The sequence below is a fragment of the Ictidomys tridecemlineatus genome, chromosome 2 (assembly GCF_052094955.1).
Source record: "Ictidomys tridecemlineatus isolate mIctTri1 chromosome 2, mIctTri1.hap1, whole genome shotgun sequence".
Lineage (NCBI taxonomy): Eukaryota > Metazoa > Chordata > Mammalia > Rodentia > Sciuridae > Ictidomys > Ictidomys tridecemlineatus.
This window is the reverse complement of record NC_135478.1, coordinates 47,345,609-47,361,086: the sequence shown is the minus strand read 5'-3', so window position 1 is coordinate 47,361,086 and position 15,478 is coordinate 47,345,609. Positions and strand designations below refer to the sequence as shown.

General features: G+C 40.8%; 1 protein-coding gene across 26 annotated transcripts in view; it reads left to right on the top strand.

The window, feature by feature from the left end:
- Cacna1d (calcium voltage-gated channel subunit alpha1 D) overlaps positions 1-15,478 on the top strand; it is a 315,967-nt gene that overhangs the window by 145,671 nt on the left and 154,818 nt on the right. For all 26 annotated transcript variants that reach the window (XM_005317204.5, XM_040289735.2, XM_005317206.4 and 23 more), the window contains exon 4: positions 14,539-14,678. In XM_005317204.5, coding sequence (XP_005317261.1) covers positions 14,539-14,678 — 140 coding nt within the window. The remainder of the gene's footprint in view (positions 1-14,538; positions 14,679-15,478) is intronic.

Genomic DNA, 15,478 nt, shown 5'->3' with positions numbered 1-15,478 from the left:
AATATAATAAGAGCTTTCACTTACTATGTACATACTGTGCACCAAACATTTCACATTACTTAATATATTCCTATTAACAATGCTTTTCATGATTAAAAGAACAAAGAACAGGAAGGTGAAGTACTTGTCCACAGTTTAGTTGGACCAAGTAAGAACTTCAAACCCAACTACCCGACTGATTTCATTGAGCTACCTGACTTAAGACACACTGGCAGCTAGGAAGTTGTCCAGATAAATTTCAGTTTGCCTCATCTGGTTGTTTAATAGCAAACCAGTGCAGATGCAGGCCCCACAGAAGTGCTTTCTAGAACCCACCCATTTACTACTTACTAGGTAGTTGGGATTAATCTCGTCTCAAATGTTTGTCTCCTTCTGTGCTCTTGTATATCTGAGCTGTGAAAAATGCAAGACTGTATGTTACAACTGAACAAATGTTGTGTATTTGGGTTTTTAAATTTTGCATTTGAGCAGAATCACAAATTGTAGAAGGTAGTAATTTCCAGACATCTGAGGTCTGATTCACCAACATTACTGTGATTAAAGGACCACCTGTATTTGTTCACTCCATTTTATCCTAACTCACTAGGATGTTTTATAAATAATAAATCTATATATTTAGGAAATAGCATCTACTTAGCTGTTTCTGCTTTGTGTTCAGACATCTCAAAGTTATCCTAATGTTATAGATAAGCCTGAATACTAGATTTATAGGGGAGTGGCTATGGGAATAACTCTGCTGACATATAAGGGCAACTTTAAAATATGAAGTACAGAAATTAAGTAGCTTGACAATTCCCTTAGAAGATACATTTCTGAAATAGAACTCAAGTGTAATGGTTTCAGTTGGTCATAGAGTATTAATGAATTTTGAATTGAGGCAGTTGAGATTAAGCCTGTTGTCTTTTCCAATACTAATCATTTTAAAATGGTGATTGATTTTAGTGATTATAAAACCATTAAAAAGACATCTGCCTATTCCTGAGTTAGCAGGATGGATAGAGTCTTGAGCTTTCAGTTAGCCAAACAGGACTTTAATGCTTATGATTTCAAAGTGCCAGTTTCTTTGATTTTTCCCTGTGTTTTCTGAGCCTTGTCTACTCCTTTTTATCAGGGGTACAAAAATGTGGTGGGCTGTGCTTGCTGTGCCCCCTTCAGTTTTAGCATTGTGGCAATGTAAGGTGAAGCTGAGTAGGATGACTTTTGCAACTTTCCAGAACCCTCCATCCCTTGATTGGTATGGGATTACCCTATCCTATGGAGACCCCTCTGTATAACATTCACAACAACCACAGTGACAATGGCTACTTATTGATCATGTGCTGGGCATTTCCCACCATTGGTGTGACTCAGTTCTGTGCAGTTGGCGCTCTCGACTCTGTGAGAGGATGAGAAAACAGCTGCTTGGGGGATTTCAGTGCTTTGCCTAGGGACATGGAAACATAGCTGATACAGGGAAGAGCCAGAATTTGGATCGTTCTTCATTACCCTCATGGCTGCCCAGAGGAGAGGTGGTCTTATGCTCCCTTATAAGGTTGTTATTCTTTTAGGAGCTCTCTTCACAGTCTCAAGGAAGCTGAGGGAAGAAGTCATCTCATTCAGTGAATGAAGATGCAAAAATGTGCTTAAATAACTATAGCCTTTATCCTGTAGTACCAGCTTTTCCACAAAGAAGTCAGATGAGGACCCCCTCCCTTCATTCACCAGGGGGGTTACGGATTCCCTTCACAGCCCTATTCTTAGCTGAGAGGGGTTTATGTGGCTGACTACAAGTGGCCCCATGCCTGCTGGAGGATATAAGTGACGATGTACTTTTTTTTTTTTTTTTTTTTTTTTTGGTGCTAGGGATTGAACTTGGGGGCATTCAACAACTGAGCCACATCCCCAGCCCTATTTTATACTTTATTTAGAGAAAGGGTCTCACTGAGTTGTTTAGTGGCTCAGCTTTGCTGAGGCTGGCTTTGAACCCGTGATGCTCCTGCCTCAGCCTTCCAAGACACTGGGATTACGGGCGTGTGCCACCATGCCCGGCAACAATGTACCTTTGTGAATCTCTTTGTACTGGGTGGTGACCCATATCGAAGGTTTTCAGTGTCTCCATGCTGCCCTGCTTCTTTTCTCCCTGATCTGCTGCCCCATGCTCAGGACCCAGTGTGTGGGTGTCTTTTTACTTCTTGTCCCAGCCATTGTTTTTTGTTTTATGATCTATTCTCCATCTGGACTTGAGGGGGATCAGGGAAGATGAGTTGGCTTAGGGAGAGTGACTGCATGACACCTGTCCTTCTCTCTTGTCCAGCCTTCAGGTGTTTGATGCTTTTTTCCTGCCTCCTGGTGCTTGGGGGTGCTGGTGTTGCCCTTTTCTGTCCCACTGTTGGAGGACAGTGCTCTTAGGAGTATAGAGTGCCATCACTTCCCAGATTGATTTTTTTCTGACCATTGGGTTTGCTTTTGGGGCACTTGGCTTGGCATATTTTTAGGGGCTCTTTAAAGAACTTTTAACTTAAGGGCTTTTGTGCTATATCAGGGAAGGGAGGGAGAGTGATTGCGGGTAAGCAAGAGTTGACATTCATCCCTACTGGTGTGTACGGGTGGCTCCAGTTTCTTGCCTTCTAGAGCTGTATTGTTTAACTTTTTTTTTTTAAGCCTTGGTCAGCAAAAATAAATACATTTTATATTGAAATCCCCAAACATAAATACTTGATGAAAATATACATAGTGTTAATACATTCTACATTTCCTTACATTTGATATTTTTCATTATATTGGAGATTTTTTTGAAAAATGCTGTATAAAACCCACTAAATTAATTTCCTATGAATTCCACTGAAATGATCATCTCTCCTCCATTTCACAATAAATTCCACAAAGATGGGAAAATGTTATTCTTCTTCCTGTAATGGGTACTTAGTTCCTATTGTCAGTGAATTCTTTTCTCAGTTAATTCTCTGAAGAAATACTTTATCTGGACCAAGAAACAGTTTCATTCAAGGGACAAGGTGACTTGAGTCACTAATCTGATTTTCTTCTTTTACATTATGTGTTAAAAATCTCACCTACCACATGCAAGGCCCTGGGTTTAATCCTCAGCATCACATAAAAATAAATAAATAAAATCATGGTATTTGCATCCAACTACAACTAAAAATAAAATTTAAAAAAGTTTTAAAAATATTAGATATTTATAAAGATATGTCTTTACAGGATACCTCTTTGAAATGGTCTTATTTTTTGCTCTATTCTTTTTCATATAAATTTCTTTTTCTTTCCACTTTATTCTTCTGTCCTGAATATTTAGTTTCAGCTGATTTTAAAGTATAAGCTGCTCCCAGTGATGCTAAACATTTTTTAAAGTAAAAAAAAAAAATCTCAAATCAGATACCTAAATATCGAATTAGAAAGTTTCCCCTAGTAAATGCTTCCAAGAACACCCAGTTCTAAAAATGGAGTCACTTGTAAAAAGCCTGTTGGGAAGTCTATGCTTTGAGGGTTACTGGTGGAGCCCTCTTCCGCCTCTGGAAGGTTCATCAAGTGACAGATGCATGTGAGGTTTGCCTGGTGAGACCAAGTCAGTGCAAATAATGCTGTCTTCTTAGATGCTCCCTGTCCAGCATGGGTCAGCTGGGACTTGGTCCTGTTGATTCATTTTCTCTTCAAGACCACAGTTGACTGGTGTCTGATTTTTAAGCCTCCCAATGTCTCTTCATTAACTTTATAATAGTAAAACAATGGTGAATTATAGTCATGGAATTATAATCTTCTGAGTAAATATGTCAAACACCTCAATTACAGACTCTATGCTTTAAGTATTTAAAAAAAACTTTGATACATGAATTTACTTAGAAATGATCTATGTTCCTATGGTCTCAGCACATTCACAGGGAAAAGTAGTGTTTATGAATTAGGGTCTTTTATCCCAAAGGTTAGTTTTTGTGGTGAGATGAATATAGTCTGCTCTCCACTGACCCCCTGCCACACAGTTTTCTTCACAATACAGGGAGATCAGTAACATGAGACCTGAGGAGTTGGGCCTTTTTATCTCTTTACTGTTCTGTTCTGTCTATAAAAGACTACAGACTTTTGCAGGACAGTCTGGGAAGGTGTTGGACAGGTGCTCTCTTATTGGAACCAGTGCTCTCTTACTGAAGCCAAGAAAGGGCCTCCTCTGGAGAGAGGTGCACCCTTGCCAGGGTTTAGACTACAGGGTCAGCAGTGAGTTGAGTCATTGTCCTTTTACTAAGTGAATCTTTAGCAGTTACCCTGTGCTAGGCATTGTGCTAGTCCTGGGCAGTGGCCAAGCAGAGGAGCATTACATGAGCACAAAACTAACAGCCCGCATGCTTTGAGGCCATGGAAATTTGCCAAACCCAGATCCTGGCCTGTGTGTTTTACATGTATTACCTCACTCATACTTAGGAATAGAAACTCCCACATTTATTGTTATTTTTGATGAAGAAGCTGCAGCTAGGAGGCATAATGTCACCTGAGTCTATGCAGATAATAAGAGGCAGAGCTAGGACCTGAATCTAGGCTCTTTTGCCTCCACTGTCAAAGATGAAAATGCTAATCGGCATAGTGACTGCCTTGTGGTAGGAGCTCAGTAGCACTGCCCACCAGGATGGGTATGCTCACGGCTGCTCTGCCTGGCAGACATGGCTCCATCACCAAGGGCCATGTTCAGGTTGCTAGGTTGAAGTTGACTAGATGGACATACCTAACTTTCTGTGGTCCAGCAGCCAAAATAATCCAGCTGTGATTAAGGTGGAATAGGATAGAATAAACACAGGAGAGAGTTGGCAGGCCTGGGACCAGAGTGGACTATGGTTTCACTTCTAAATCAGACATCAGTGAATTTAACCGTACAGATTTGAAAAGCTTTTTTTTTTTTTTTTTTAAGGCTCTGTTAATGGAGAAAAGGAAGGATGTCAAATATATCTTGTCAAAGTGAAAAGGTTTACTTTTAAACTGCAATTTGGAAATATTTGCTCATTCCTTTCAACAAAGGAGGTAGATGTGTTGCAGAGTTTGGTGATGTCACATAAAGCAACCACTTCTAGGATTTTTCTAAAATTTTAGGTGTTGGATAGCTGTTGTATGCCGAGCTCCAGAGATTTCAAGGGATATGGCAGACAATTTTGATCAGTCCCATGTAGGACACATAATCCTACTGTTACCCAGTCTGACCTACACTGTTGGGATGAGATGTAAAGGTCTTACATGGTTTAGAAAGAAAGTAGAACCATGCAACTTCAACTAGGGAAGGGTACCTCATATTCTGGCCCAGGTGTTAGCTCTTAAAGCTCTCTGATGGTATGACAGGGTTGCTGGCTCAGTACTTAGCAATGTAGCCTTGAGATCATGGCTTTGTTTTCCCTTTGTATGTGTGTGTGGTTGTCAAAGTGTTTATTGAGGCTAAATGATCAGTTCTCTGCTTTGGTACCCCAAGAGGATTCTGTAACAATAGATGAAATGGTTCCTGTCCTCAGAGTAAGATGATCTATAAGTAATGCAAGGCAGCATGTCAGTGGATTGACTTCTCAGCTAGTCCCTTGCCTTTCTTTGTTCTTTCATGTCCTCACACATAGTTGGTACTTGAGTGTTGTTGATATAATTTAATTTCATAATCAAATGCCAAAACATAACTCTTAACTCCAGGATAGCAAATAATATCTGCCCCACTCAATGGGTGATACCTAACGGGAGCACTGTGGGACTCTGTCAGTGGAGAGGGGAGTGAAATGCTATGCTATCTAATGACTAGTGGGGTTGTCTGCTACAGGGAGTGGGAGTGGAGGAATGTGGCAGTCAGTGGTCCACTCTGCTTAGTGTATCAGGCTTTCAAAAGAGGGAACTAACATTGCATGGGCAAAATAGAATTCTCTAGTTTTCCTTTAAATGTGGAGTAGGATTTAGATGAACTGAAGTGTTTCAAGTCTTGGAGGACAAGAGCAAGCACAAAGACCAGATGTTTCAATGGATATGACATATATGCAAGACATTAGATGGACTGGAGCTGGGGGATGTGGAGGAGGGAGGGGAATTGAGTAGGGCAGGGTGCCCCATCCCTGTTGGGGCTATGAGAGTAAGTAGTTTATTGATAGATGGAGTGTAGACAGGTCTTAAAGATCTGAGGGGTGCTTCTACTAATTTCTTGCACTCCTGCATATGGAGTACTTCAAACATGCCTGGAGACCTGGTCTCTGATTTCTCTTGGCAGCAGGTACATTCCACAGTTGGCATGTTCAACTCCACTTCCTTTCCACTTTCTCTTTACCATCCACTTTACCTCTGAGATTAAAATCGAAGATGCCCTCAGAGACCAAATAAGTATGAAGGAGTAAATTTGGAAAGCTGAATCTAGATGAATTTCCAGAGGCAGTGACTTGCAGGACTTATGGGGCCTAGGTATAGGGGATTTTCACTGAGCTTCTGGGTCAGAGGGAAGCATCAAAGAAGTCTGCTTTTGGGAAAATAGTAACTGCTGAATATTCTTTGTTGCTTTGAGCTTTTGGAGAAGCAGAATGATCCTCTAGGACTGTGCATTTAACTAGAACTCTTTTTTAAAAACTATTTATTTTTTAGTTGTAGTTGGAAACAATACCTTTATTTTATTTATTTATTTTTTTATGTGGTGCTGAGGATCGAACCCAGGGCCTCGCATGTGCTAGGTGAACACTCTAATACTAAGCCACAATCCCAGCCCCTAACTAGAACTCTTTTAACTTGCAGTTGACCACAAACCCAACCTACACTAGTTTAATTTGTTTTTTATAACTGGAAAATGCAAGGATGGGGGAGTGAATATCCGACTTTAGGAATCATCTTGATCCAGGTGCTCATACAATGGCATATCAGGGTCACGTGCTTCTAAATTTCTGTGTCTGACACACTCTCCCCTTTTTGGTTTGGCTTCCCTTGGTGTTGGCTCTTCATCTCAATGCCCCACTGGTAACTGCAGGCTTATAGTTTCTCAGGGTTTAATCCTGCCAATGACAGAATTTTTCTAGTTGCTGAAGTGAAGTGCAAATCCCAGGATTAGCTCTAATTGGACCTGGCTGGTGTGGGTTGGGACATATGCCTATCCCTGAACCAGTAAACTGCCCTACATTCCAAATTCTGTAGCCTTTGAACTGAGAGCAGGAATGGAGAGGTTCCAGGAGTTGGGTGCTATCATCCTGGGAATTTTGCTGGGTGATAAAGGACCATAGTGACCCACCCCATCTCAGCTGATAGCTTTAGACTCAGTAGCAAATCAGCAGCTGCCTTTGAGCAAAGAGACTACCCCCTGCCCCCAGGTGTGATGCTGCCTGCAGACCAGATGTCTCTGAGGCCACCCTGCTGGTCGCCTCCTGTTGGCTGAGCTGCTCTGAGCTCATTCTGGTCAGCATCCTGGGCAGGGTCTTGATATCCTCAGTAGTCATGAGTGCACTGGGCTGCTGTGGTGTATCAGGAGAAACCGCTTTCGAGTTCCAGATGCTTCTGTGGAATTCAGCACAGGGAGTTGACTCATGCTTCCCATGGACCAGTCTTGTGTCCATCCTTATTCAGAGCAAGCCTTGATGGTGAAGTGTTACAGCCGGCAGAGCTCTTCCTTCCCACCCTCTGGCTTTCCCTTCACTTGGTCAGATTTTCCCCATAACCTGGATGGTCCATCAAGAACGACTTTTCCTGCTTTATAGATGAGAGAACTGAGAATCGGGAGGGCTAAATGATTCAAACAGGATAACAGTGCATCAGAGACCAGGGACACAAATGTCATGTAAAATTTGTACTCTTAAACCAAAGATGAATACAAACAAATGCAAACTGACACGTCTAGCCAGTTTCTTCACTTAAATGTGGCATTAAACTATGCATTGGAGGCCTTCTGAGTAGATACTTCATTAATATCTGCAGGGGAGCAAATCACCTCTATTTTCTGAGCTGCGAGGCCTGCCTGCTGGTCACCCTCCTGTGGTTCACTCATCAGAGTTTTACTAGCGGTTGGATTAGCTTATTATAACTGTGATTGCAGTCGTGTGGTTCCTTGAGGTCACCTCTTGAAGTGTATAGTACAGTGGGTGGGAGTGCGTCTCAGCAAGACCAGCCCAAGTGCCCATGTTGACCTCAGGTGAACCCAACCATTTGGAGAAACAGTAGCTGCTCTTGGTTCATGCTGCCCTGAGATGGCTCTTTCCAGGGGCCTCTGAACCCTCCCAGAACCTCCTTGTGAAGCCTGTGTGGGAGCTTTGCTCAGCAGGTCACAGCAAATTGTAGTTTTCCAACTGGAAGAGATGATCTGATTCTGTCTGCTCATTTTACACATGAGAAACAGAGGCCAGACCCCGTCGAAAGGCACCTGAGGCCCTTCATGGCCATCTGCCTGTTCAGCCTCACCCCACCCCTTCCCACACACCCTTTGCACTTCAGCTGCTGTAGGACACTTGTCACCCTGTGCTTGTGCTCCTCCCTCTGATTGGACTACCTTCACCCTGCTGTCCAGCAGGGCTGGCCATGATTAGAGAACAGGGTGGCTGTTCTGGGATGGAAGTCTTCCTGGAACAAGGTAAAACCAAGAGGGCCCTGGCATCATGGAACTTACTTGCAGGAAGAGACATAATATTGAGTCAAAATCTCTTATTATGCTCATTTATTCATTTGTAAACTCTATCTATTTTAGTGACATTGGGAATACAATGTTGAATGAAATAGAAATTACCTCTGGCCTTATAGAAATGTACATTCATTGGGTGATACAGTTATTAAGGAGGTAATTTTTTAAAAATTATCAAAATTGACAAATTATACATATTTATAGTGTACAACATCATTTTGATATATGTATACATTATGGAATGGCTAAATTAAGCGAATTAACATATTATCCACATCCTTATTTTTTTGTGGCAAGAACATTTAAAATCTACTCTTATCTGTTTTCAACTACATAATATTATTAACCATGGTCACCATGTTGTATAATAGACCTCATGAACATACTCCTCCTGTTTAAAAGTTTGTATCTTAACCAGCTTCCCTCCAACCCTTCTCATCCCTCTGCCCCTAGTCCCTGTAACCAACATTCTACTTTCTGCCTCTTTGTGTTTAACATTTTTTAGATTCCACATATAAATGATATCATGAGTATTTATCTTTCTGTCCTAGGCTTATTTCATGTAGCATGATGTTGTAAATGACAGGATTTCCTTTTTTTAAAAAAAATATATTTTTAGTTGTAGATGGATACAATAACTTGTTGTTTTTTTTTTTTTATAAATTTTCATTTGTAGATGGACACAATACCTTTATTTATTTTTATGTGGTACTGAGGATCGAACCCAGTGTTTCACACATGCTAGGCAAATGCTCTACCACTGAGCCACAACCCCAGCCCCCAATAACTTATTTTTTTTATGTGGTGCTGAGGATTGAACCCAGGGCCTCACAAATAAGGGGCAAGTGCTCTAAGGCTGAACCCCAACCCCTGCCCAGGATTTCCTGTTTAGCTTTTTTTTTTTTTTTTTTTTTTTTTTTTTTTTTAAAAAGGGTTTTAGTTTGGGGTGGATGGAGATATATGTATAATGAATGACATTATCCAACCATCTACTGAGGGACATTAGGTTCATTCTGTATATTGGCTGTTGTGAATAATGCTTTAGAGTAAACATAGGGTGCAGATGTCTCTTGAACACACTGATTTCATTTCCTTTGAATATTTTCCAGAAATGGAATTGCTGTATCATATGGTAGTTCTATTTTTAATTTTAAAGGAATCTCCATACTGTTCTGCATAATAACTTTAGTAATTTACATTTTCACCATCAGCATGCCCGGGTTCACTTTTTCCCTCATCTTCACCATCATCTGTCTCGTTTTTTTGATAATAGCCACCTTTTCTTCTTCTCCTCCTCCTCCTCCTCCTCTTCCTCCTCCTCCTCTTCCTCCTCCTCCTTTTCTTCCTCCTCCTCCTCCTCCTCCTCCTCCTCCTTTTTTTAATAATAGCCATCTTAACAGGTATGAGGTGCTATCTCATTTAATGTGCATTTCCTTAATAATTAGTATTACAATTAGTATTTTCATATACCTGTTGACTATTGTATGGTATCTTTTGAGAAATGTCTAAAGATTCCTTAGCTCATTTTTTTAAAAATGTGTCATTTTCTTGCTGTTGAATTATTTGAGTTCCTTGTATATTTTGGATATTAATCCCTTATCAGGCATATGGTTTGCAAATATTTTCTCCTGATCCCTAAATTGTCCTTATTCTGTTGTTCACTTGCTATGCATAAGCTTTTTCATTTGATGTACTGCCTTTTGACTAGTTTTTGCTTTGGGGGTCATAGCCAAAGTCTTTGCCCAAACCAATGTCAAGAAGTTTTACCCTCTATTTTCTTCTAGAATGTGTACAATTTTAAGTCTTAATTTTAAAATTCTGGTTTTAGTTGTTTTTGTATATGGTGTGAGATTAAAGGGTCTGATTTTATTTGCATGTGAATATCTAGTTCTGTCAACATCATTAATTGAAGAGACTGTCCTTTCCCATTTTGTGTTCTTGGCATCTTTTGTCAAAGATGATTTGACTATAAATGTGTAGATTTATATCTGGGCTCTCTATTAAAAAGGTAATCTTTAAAAAGTTAAATTTTCATTGTGAATTAGGGCTGTGAATTATAATAGGCTTTAACAGTATATGACAGCAGGCTCCAGTTTTGTCTGGGAGGTCAGAAAAGGTTATGCTGAGGAAGTACCATTTAAGCTGAGCCCTGAAGGACAAATAGAGCTTAGGTTGATGGGAAAAGGGGGGTGGGGACACATTCTAGAAAGAGGGAACAGGATGTGGAATTGTTCCACTGTGGCCCAGGGCCACAGCATGAATCAGTGGCTAAGCTGTGACTAGCAGAAAACAAATATTACGGCAACAAGTCCTGTGTTCTTTTCTCTCAACTATGCTGTGCTTGTTTTTAGCCCTGTATTATAGACCTATGTATTCACTCTCTCTGAAGAGGGAAGTTTCCATATATGGGGGCAGATGTATATATAGACCAGGTAAGCGAAGCCAGCTGAGTAAAGGCGTGGGAGTAGAAAAGTCCCGGGGATATGTAGGAGATGGCAGGTTGGCCTATGATGTGAAGGAGTCTCCTAGAAAAGAAGTGAGAAAGTTGGAAGAGGAAGTGAGGGAAGGATGGAAGATTAAAGAACTTATCCCTGGCCTGCAGGTTGGAATGGAAAGGGAGGGCTAGGTAAAATGACATCAGCTTTTATCTCATCAGTTTGACCATTTATTCCAAACTTGCCCTAGAAAGCATTTACAGTGATTTAGAAAGATATATACCCTGTCTTTTGCTTTTTGATAGGTATATAAGGATCACAAAATCTCACATTTTTAGATTGTTATTATGTTTTTTATACGTTTATTTTATTTATTTTTAACATGGTGCTAAGGATTGGACCCAGTGCCTCACATATGATAGGCAAGTGCTCCACCACTGAGCCACAACCCTGGCTCCAAAATGTGGTGGTTTTCTAAAGGGAGAACTCTGCTAAACAGGACCTCTTGCCATGAGGAGAAACCTGGCATGGTGGGTGGCTGAGTGACACAGGCCTGGCTCTGCCTGACATATGGAGGGGAATTGGAGATCATGTAGTATTTCTGTTTAGCCTGGGAAGGGGAACTTTTAAAATGTAGCTCTGTCCAGGCCGTATAGGAGGGACAGCCCACTGCATGTCTGGTCTGAAGGGTTCTTGCTCAGCTACTTCTTCCTCATCCTTACTGTTGCATCTTCCTGTGCTCAGATCTGTCTTGGCAGAGAGACCTCAGTGTCTGCTCTGTACCGCATCTTGCCTCCTGTTTGCCCTGTGTGCAGTTAGAAACCTGAATCTCTTATTGGTTTCCTTTTCAAATTCATTTGACTTTCTTTTCTCAAATGACCAATTCTTTTGTAAAGCAAATAATTATCTCACTCCCTGTATTTTTGTTTTGCATCTTTTTTTTTTTTTAAGACTCTGCATTTGTTTAATGTAGAGCTACACTTATCTCATAGGAGTCCTTTTTAGTGTCAGGACTGAGGACCAGGATGACACTGGCTTCTGGGCAACCTGTTCTATGGGCTCTGATTGTTCAGTTATGGTAGAATCTCTGTAATAAAGAATCACTTTAAAGCAATGTTACATTTTTTAGAATTGATTCCATCAAGTAATTCACCAAGGATTTTGGAAAAGGAAGCCAAAGTCTTTAAAAAAAAAAAAAAAAAAAGGGTGGGGGTGGGGGTGGGGAAGAGGACATGGAAGGGTATAAAAGAACCTTCACCAATTTAGTTATACTAATGGTCCTTGTATTGTGGAGGCAAAATTACTTATAAATAAAAGCCAAAGAGGAAAAACAAGCTGTGTTTGGTAGGTGGACTCTCTGTTCCCTTCCTTGTTTTTCTGCTCTGAAGTATAGTGCTGTCTTGACGTAGGGATGTAACTGCTATGAATATTGATAGCAGCAAAAGCCTTTTTTTCCTGTCTGGCCTAGTAAATAAAGCAGAAAGGATAAAAACGGAAGAGGAATTGTAAAATCAATGTGCTGTTTTTAGATTATCTCGTTCCCTTAGAATATTATGTCTCAAAAACATATTGACGATGTGCATTTGGTGGCCAGGGTCTGATTTTGAGTATAGCAGGTTGTGTTTTCAGGGATTTTTTTTTTTCCTGTGGTTTACATAACAGAATTCTTCCTTGAGCTTTCAGAGTTAACAGTTCCTGCCATATACAAGCCTTCCTTGTATCTGCCCCCCACCCCCACCAGTGGCAAAATGTGCCCTGCTTCTTCTCAGGATATCACAGCAGGGTGAATGTAGGATTGTGTGGTGTGCCTCCTGCTGTGATGGTATGCCAGGGATCAAAGGCAGCTCTGGAGGGCAGGTTTAGAAATGACTGGCACCATGATGCTCTGGGGCAAGGGAAGAAAGAACTGATAAACTGACTTTTACATGACCAGTGGAGAGTGGCAAATAGGGGTGCTGGCTAGGATGCACAGCCATGTTTGGATGGTTCCCCTGGTGGCTAACAAGGAGATAATGGCAGCAAGGCATGGGGGAAGCTCCCCTTGGGACAGCCAGGGACAGGGAGGGGGGCAGTACTCTGGTCACAGACAGAGCCTGGGGTAGTTTAGGCAAGACTTAACATTTGAATGTAAAAGGGTACTGGAGCTTCTGCAAGCAAATATATATAAGGTCTGTTGGTATCATCCCAAAGTGAATATTTTAAGAGATTATTTTAAAAATAGTTTTCCTTCAGGAGCTTAAATTTTCTTTAAAAACCAAAAGTTTGCATTTATAAAAATGTCTACAACATACATGACATAGCAGAGCTCCCACTTTGTCAGTCATGAAAAGGAAGGGTAAGGGAGAAGTAGATGAGGATTTAGGCCTTAGCAGAGGGCTAAAAGTAGAGAATTGCTCTTTATCCGATACCCTTCTTGTGATTCCAGAGGTTCTGTGGGTGCAGGTTTGAAACCCTCACATTCCCCCACCAGACCAGACTTTTCAAGGATGAGGACGGGAGTGGAGAATTTTTCCTAATCCCTGCTTCTTATTCAGGACAGAAGATATGCTAAGTGATTTTTTTCATTTAGTTATTAAGTAGCTTCTTGCCCAGAAATGCCTCTTGGTTATGCATATTCCTGTTAGTCCCTATTTTTATTGAAACCAGGGCCCCATGAAGAAAACATTTATTTTAAAAAAAAGGAGTTAAAAACATTTAGAACTAATGATTGAGGTGTTTTCCTTAGCTGGTAGAATCACGATGGGTTGGAATTGGAAGGTTTCCCGTCTTGTAGTCCTCAAGCAGGTGGCACACTGAGGTGTTTGGCAGTCTGAGAATGGCTGGTGGAGGAGAAGGATTTGGAGGTTGAGCCCAGGCTCCCTGGACAAGCACGTGATGGCGCCTCAGAAGTGTCAGCCACCGAGAGGCAGCTCGCCAGTAGTCGGACAGTGTTTGGCATCTGAATTTACTCCATTTCAATCTGCCTATGAGGAAGCTATGCCCAGAGAAGGGGAGGGACCTGCCCAAGGTCACCTGGTTTTTCACTGATAAAGCTGACTCTAACTTAAAATTAGACATGAACTTAAGAGGAAGTAAGGGTCAAAACAGGCACATTTTCATTCCTTCCAGAGGACATTCTGTTCAAGGTTGCTGTTGAAATCTTTGTTGCACCCTTGTGCTTTTCTGGACCTGATTTGGCAATCTCAGGAGGAAAACAGGCGTTTTGCAAATATGTGCAAATAACAAACATGCCCGTTATGTCCTAGGCAGACTCATTGCACACGCATTAGGGCAGGTGGCAAAATGCAATCATTCAGCCTGGAATGAAAAGTGTTTTACACTTAGTTGCTTATGAGAAATTCAGTGTTAAAATGCCTTCCTGGACTAGGTGCAGTGTAATTGTTTTCTTTCTCATAATAAAACTTGGGAGAAAAATGCTTATATCTTTGAGATATTGATTCTAATCACTGTTTATTTGTCTCTCCCACCCCACATTTTTTTTTGTGTGTGTGTGTGTGTGTTTCTTTCTCTTCACAGGAAAAAGTAGAATATGCCTTCCTGATTATTTTTACAGTCGAGACATTTTTGAAGATAATTGCATATGGATTATTGCTACATCCTAATGCTTATGTTAGGAATGGATGGAATTTACTGGATTTTGTTATAGTAATAGTAGGGTAAGTCCCTCTTACTTGGAGGAAATGTTTATCTGGAAAATGGGAAAGGGGTGGGGCTGGGAGATGAAGAGAACACAGTCTTTTGAGGGAAGATGGTTATTCTTTTATGCCAATTATTGCACCAGGGCCTACCAGGAATGCTACTGAGGCTGTCAGTACTGTTCTGTCCGTCTTTGAGCAGAGACTGGTTTGAAGGTTCATACTCCTACATTCAGTAACATGGTACAGAAGGGAAGCTGAGCTCCTGATATAAGACGGTTCACCTTACAAGCCTTGAACCTCCACAAATAAACTATCCTTGCTGTGGTCAGAGAAAATGAGTGGAGCTCTTAAGCTTAGCACCCTGCTAAAATTACATATACACCCCTTCATAGCAGAAGTATTCTGTTGTTTAACATCCCTTGAGCAAAGCTATTTTTTTTTTTCTGATGACTTATGGGAGAAACTGTCACATCACAATCCCATTTTAAAAACAAAAACAATTGTCTGAATAATGTCAGGTATCTGGCATAAAGGGAAATAAGTTAGAAAATGCAGAGAAGCAGGTGTTCTTTCAAATTCCTGTTTCAGGAAGAAGATGCCAATAGTTTTAGTTAGAATGTTAAAAAGTAGTGGCCTGTGTTTTCCTACTCCTTTCACACCTAGGAGAGAAATGAATCAGTTATCAAAGTCTTAGTTACCCTAGCTGCTGTATGGTTTTTCCTAAAATTGTGTCTGTAGAGAAGGATTTAAAAATAGGCTATTTTCATCTCCACAACTTTGATTAGCTGCCTTTTGCATTTGTGCAAGTGATTTTTTCT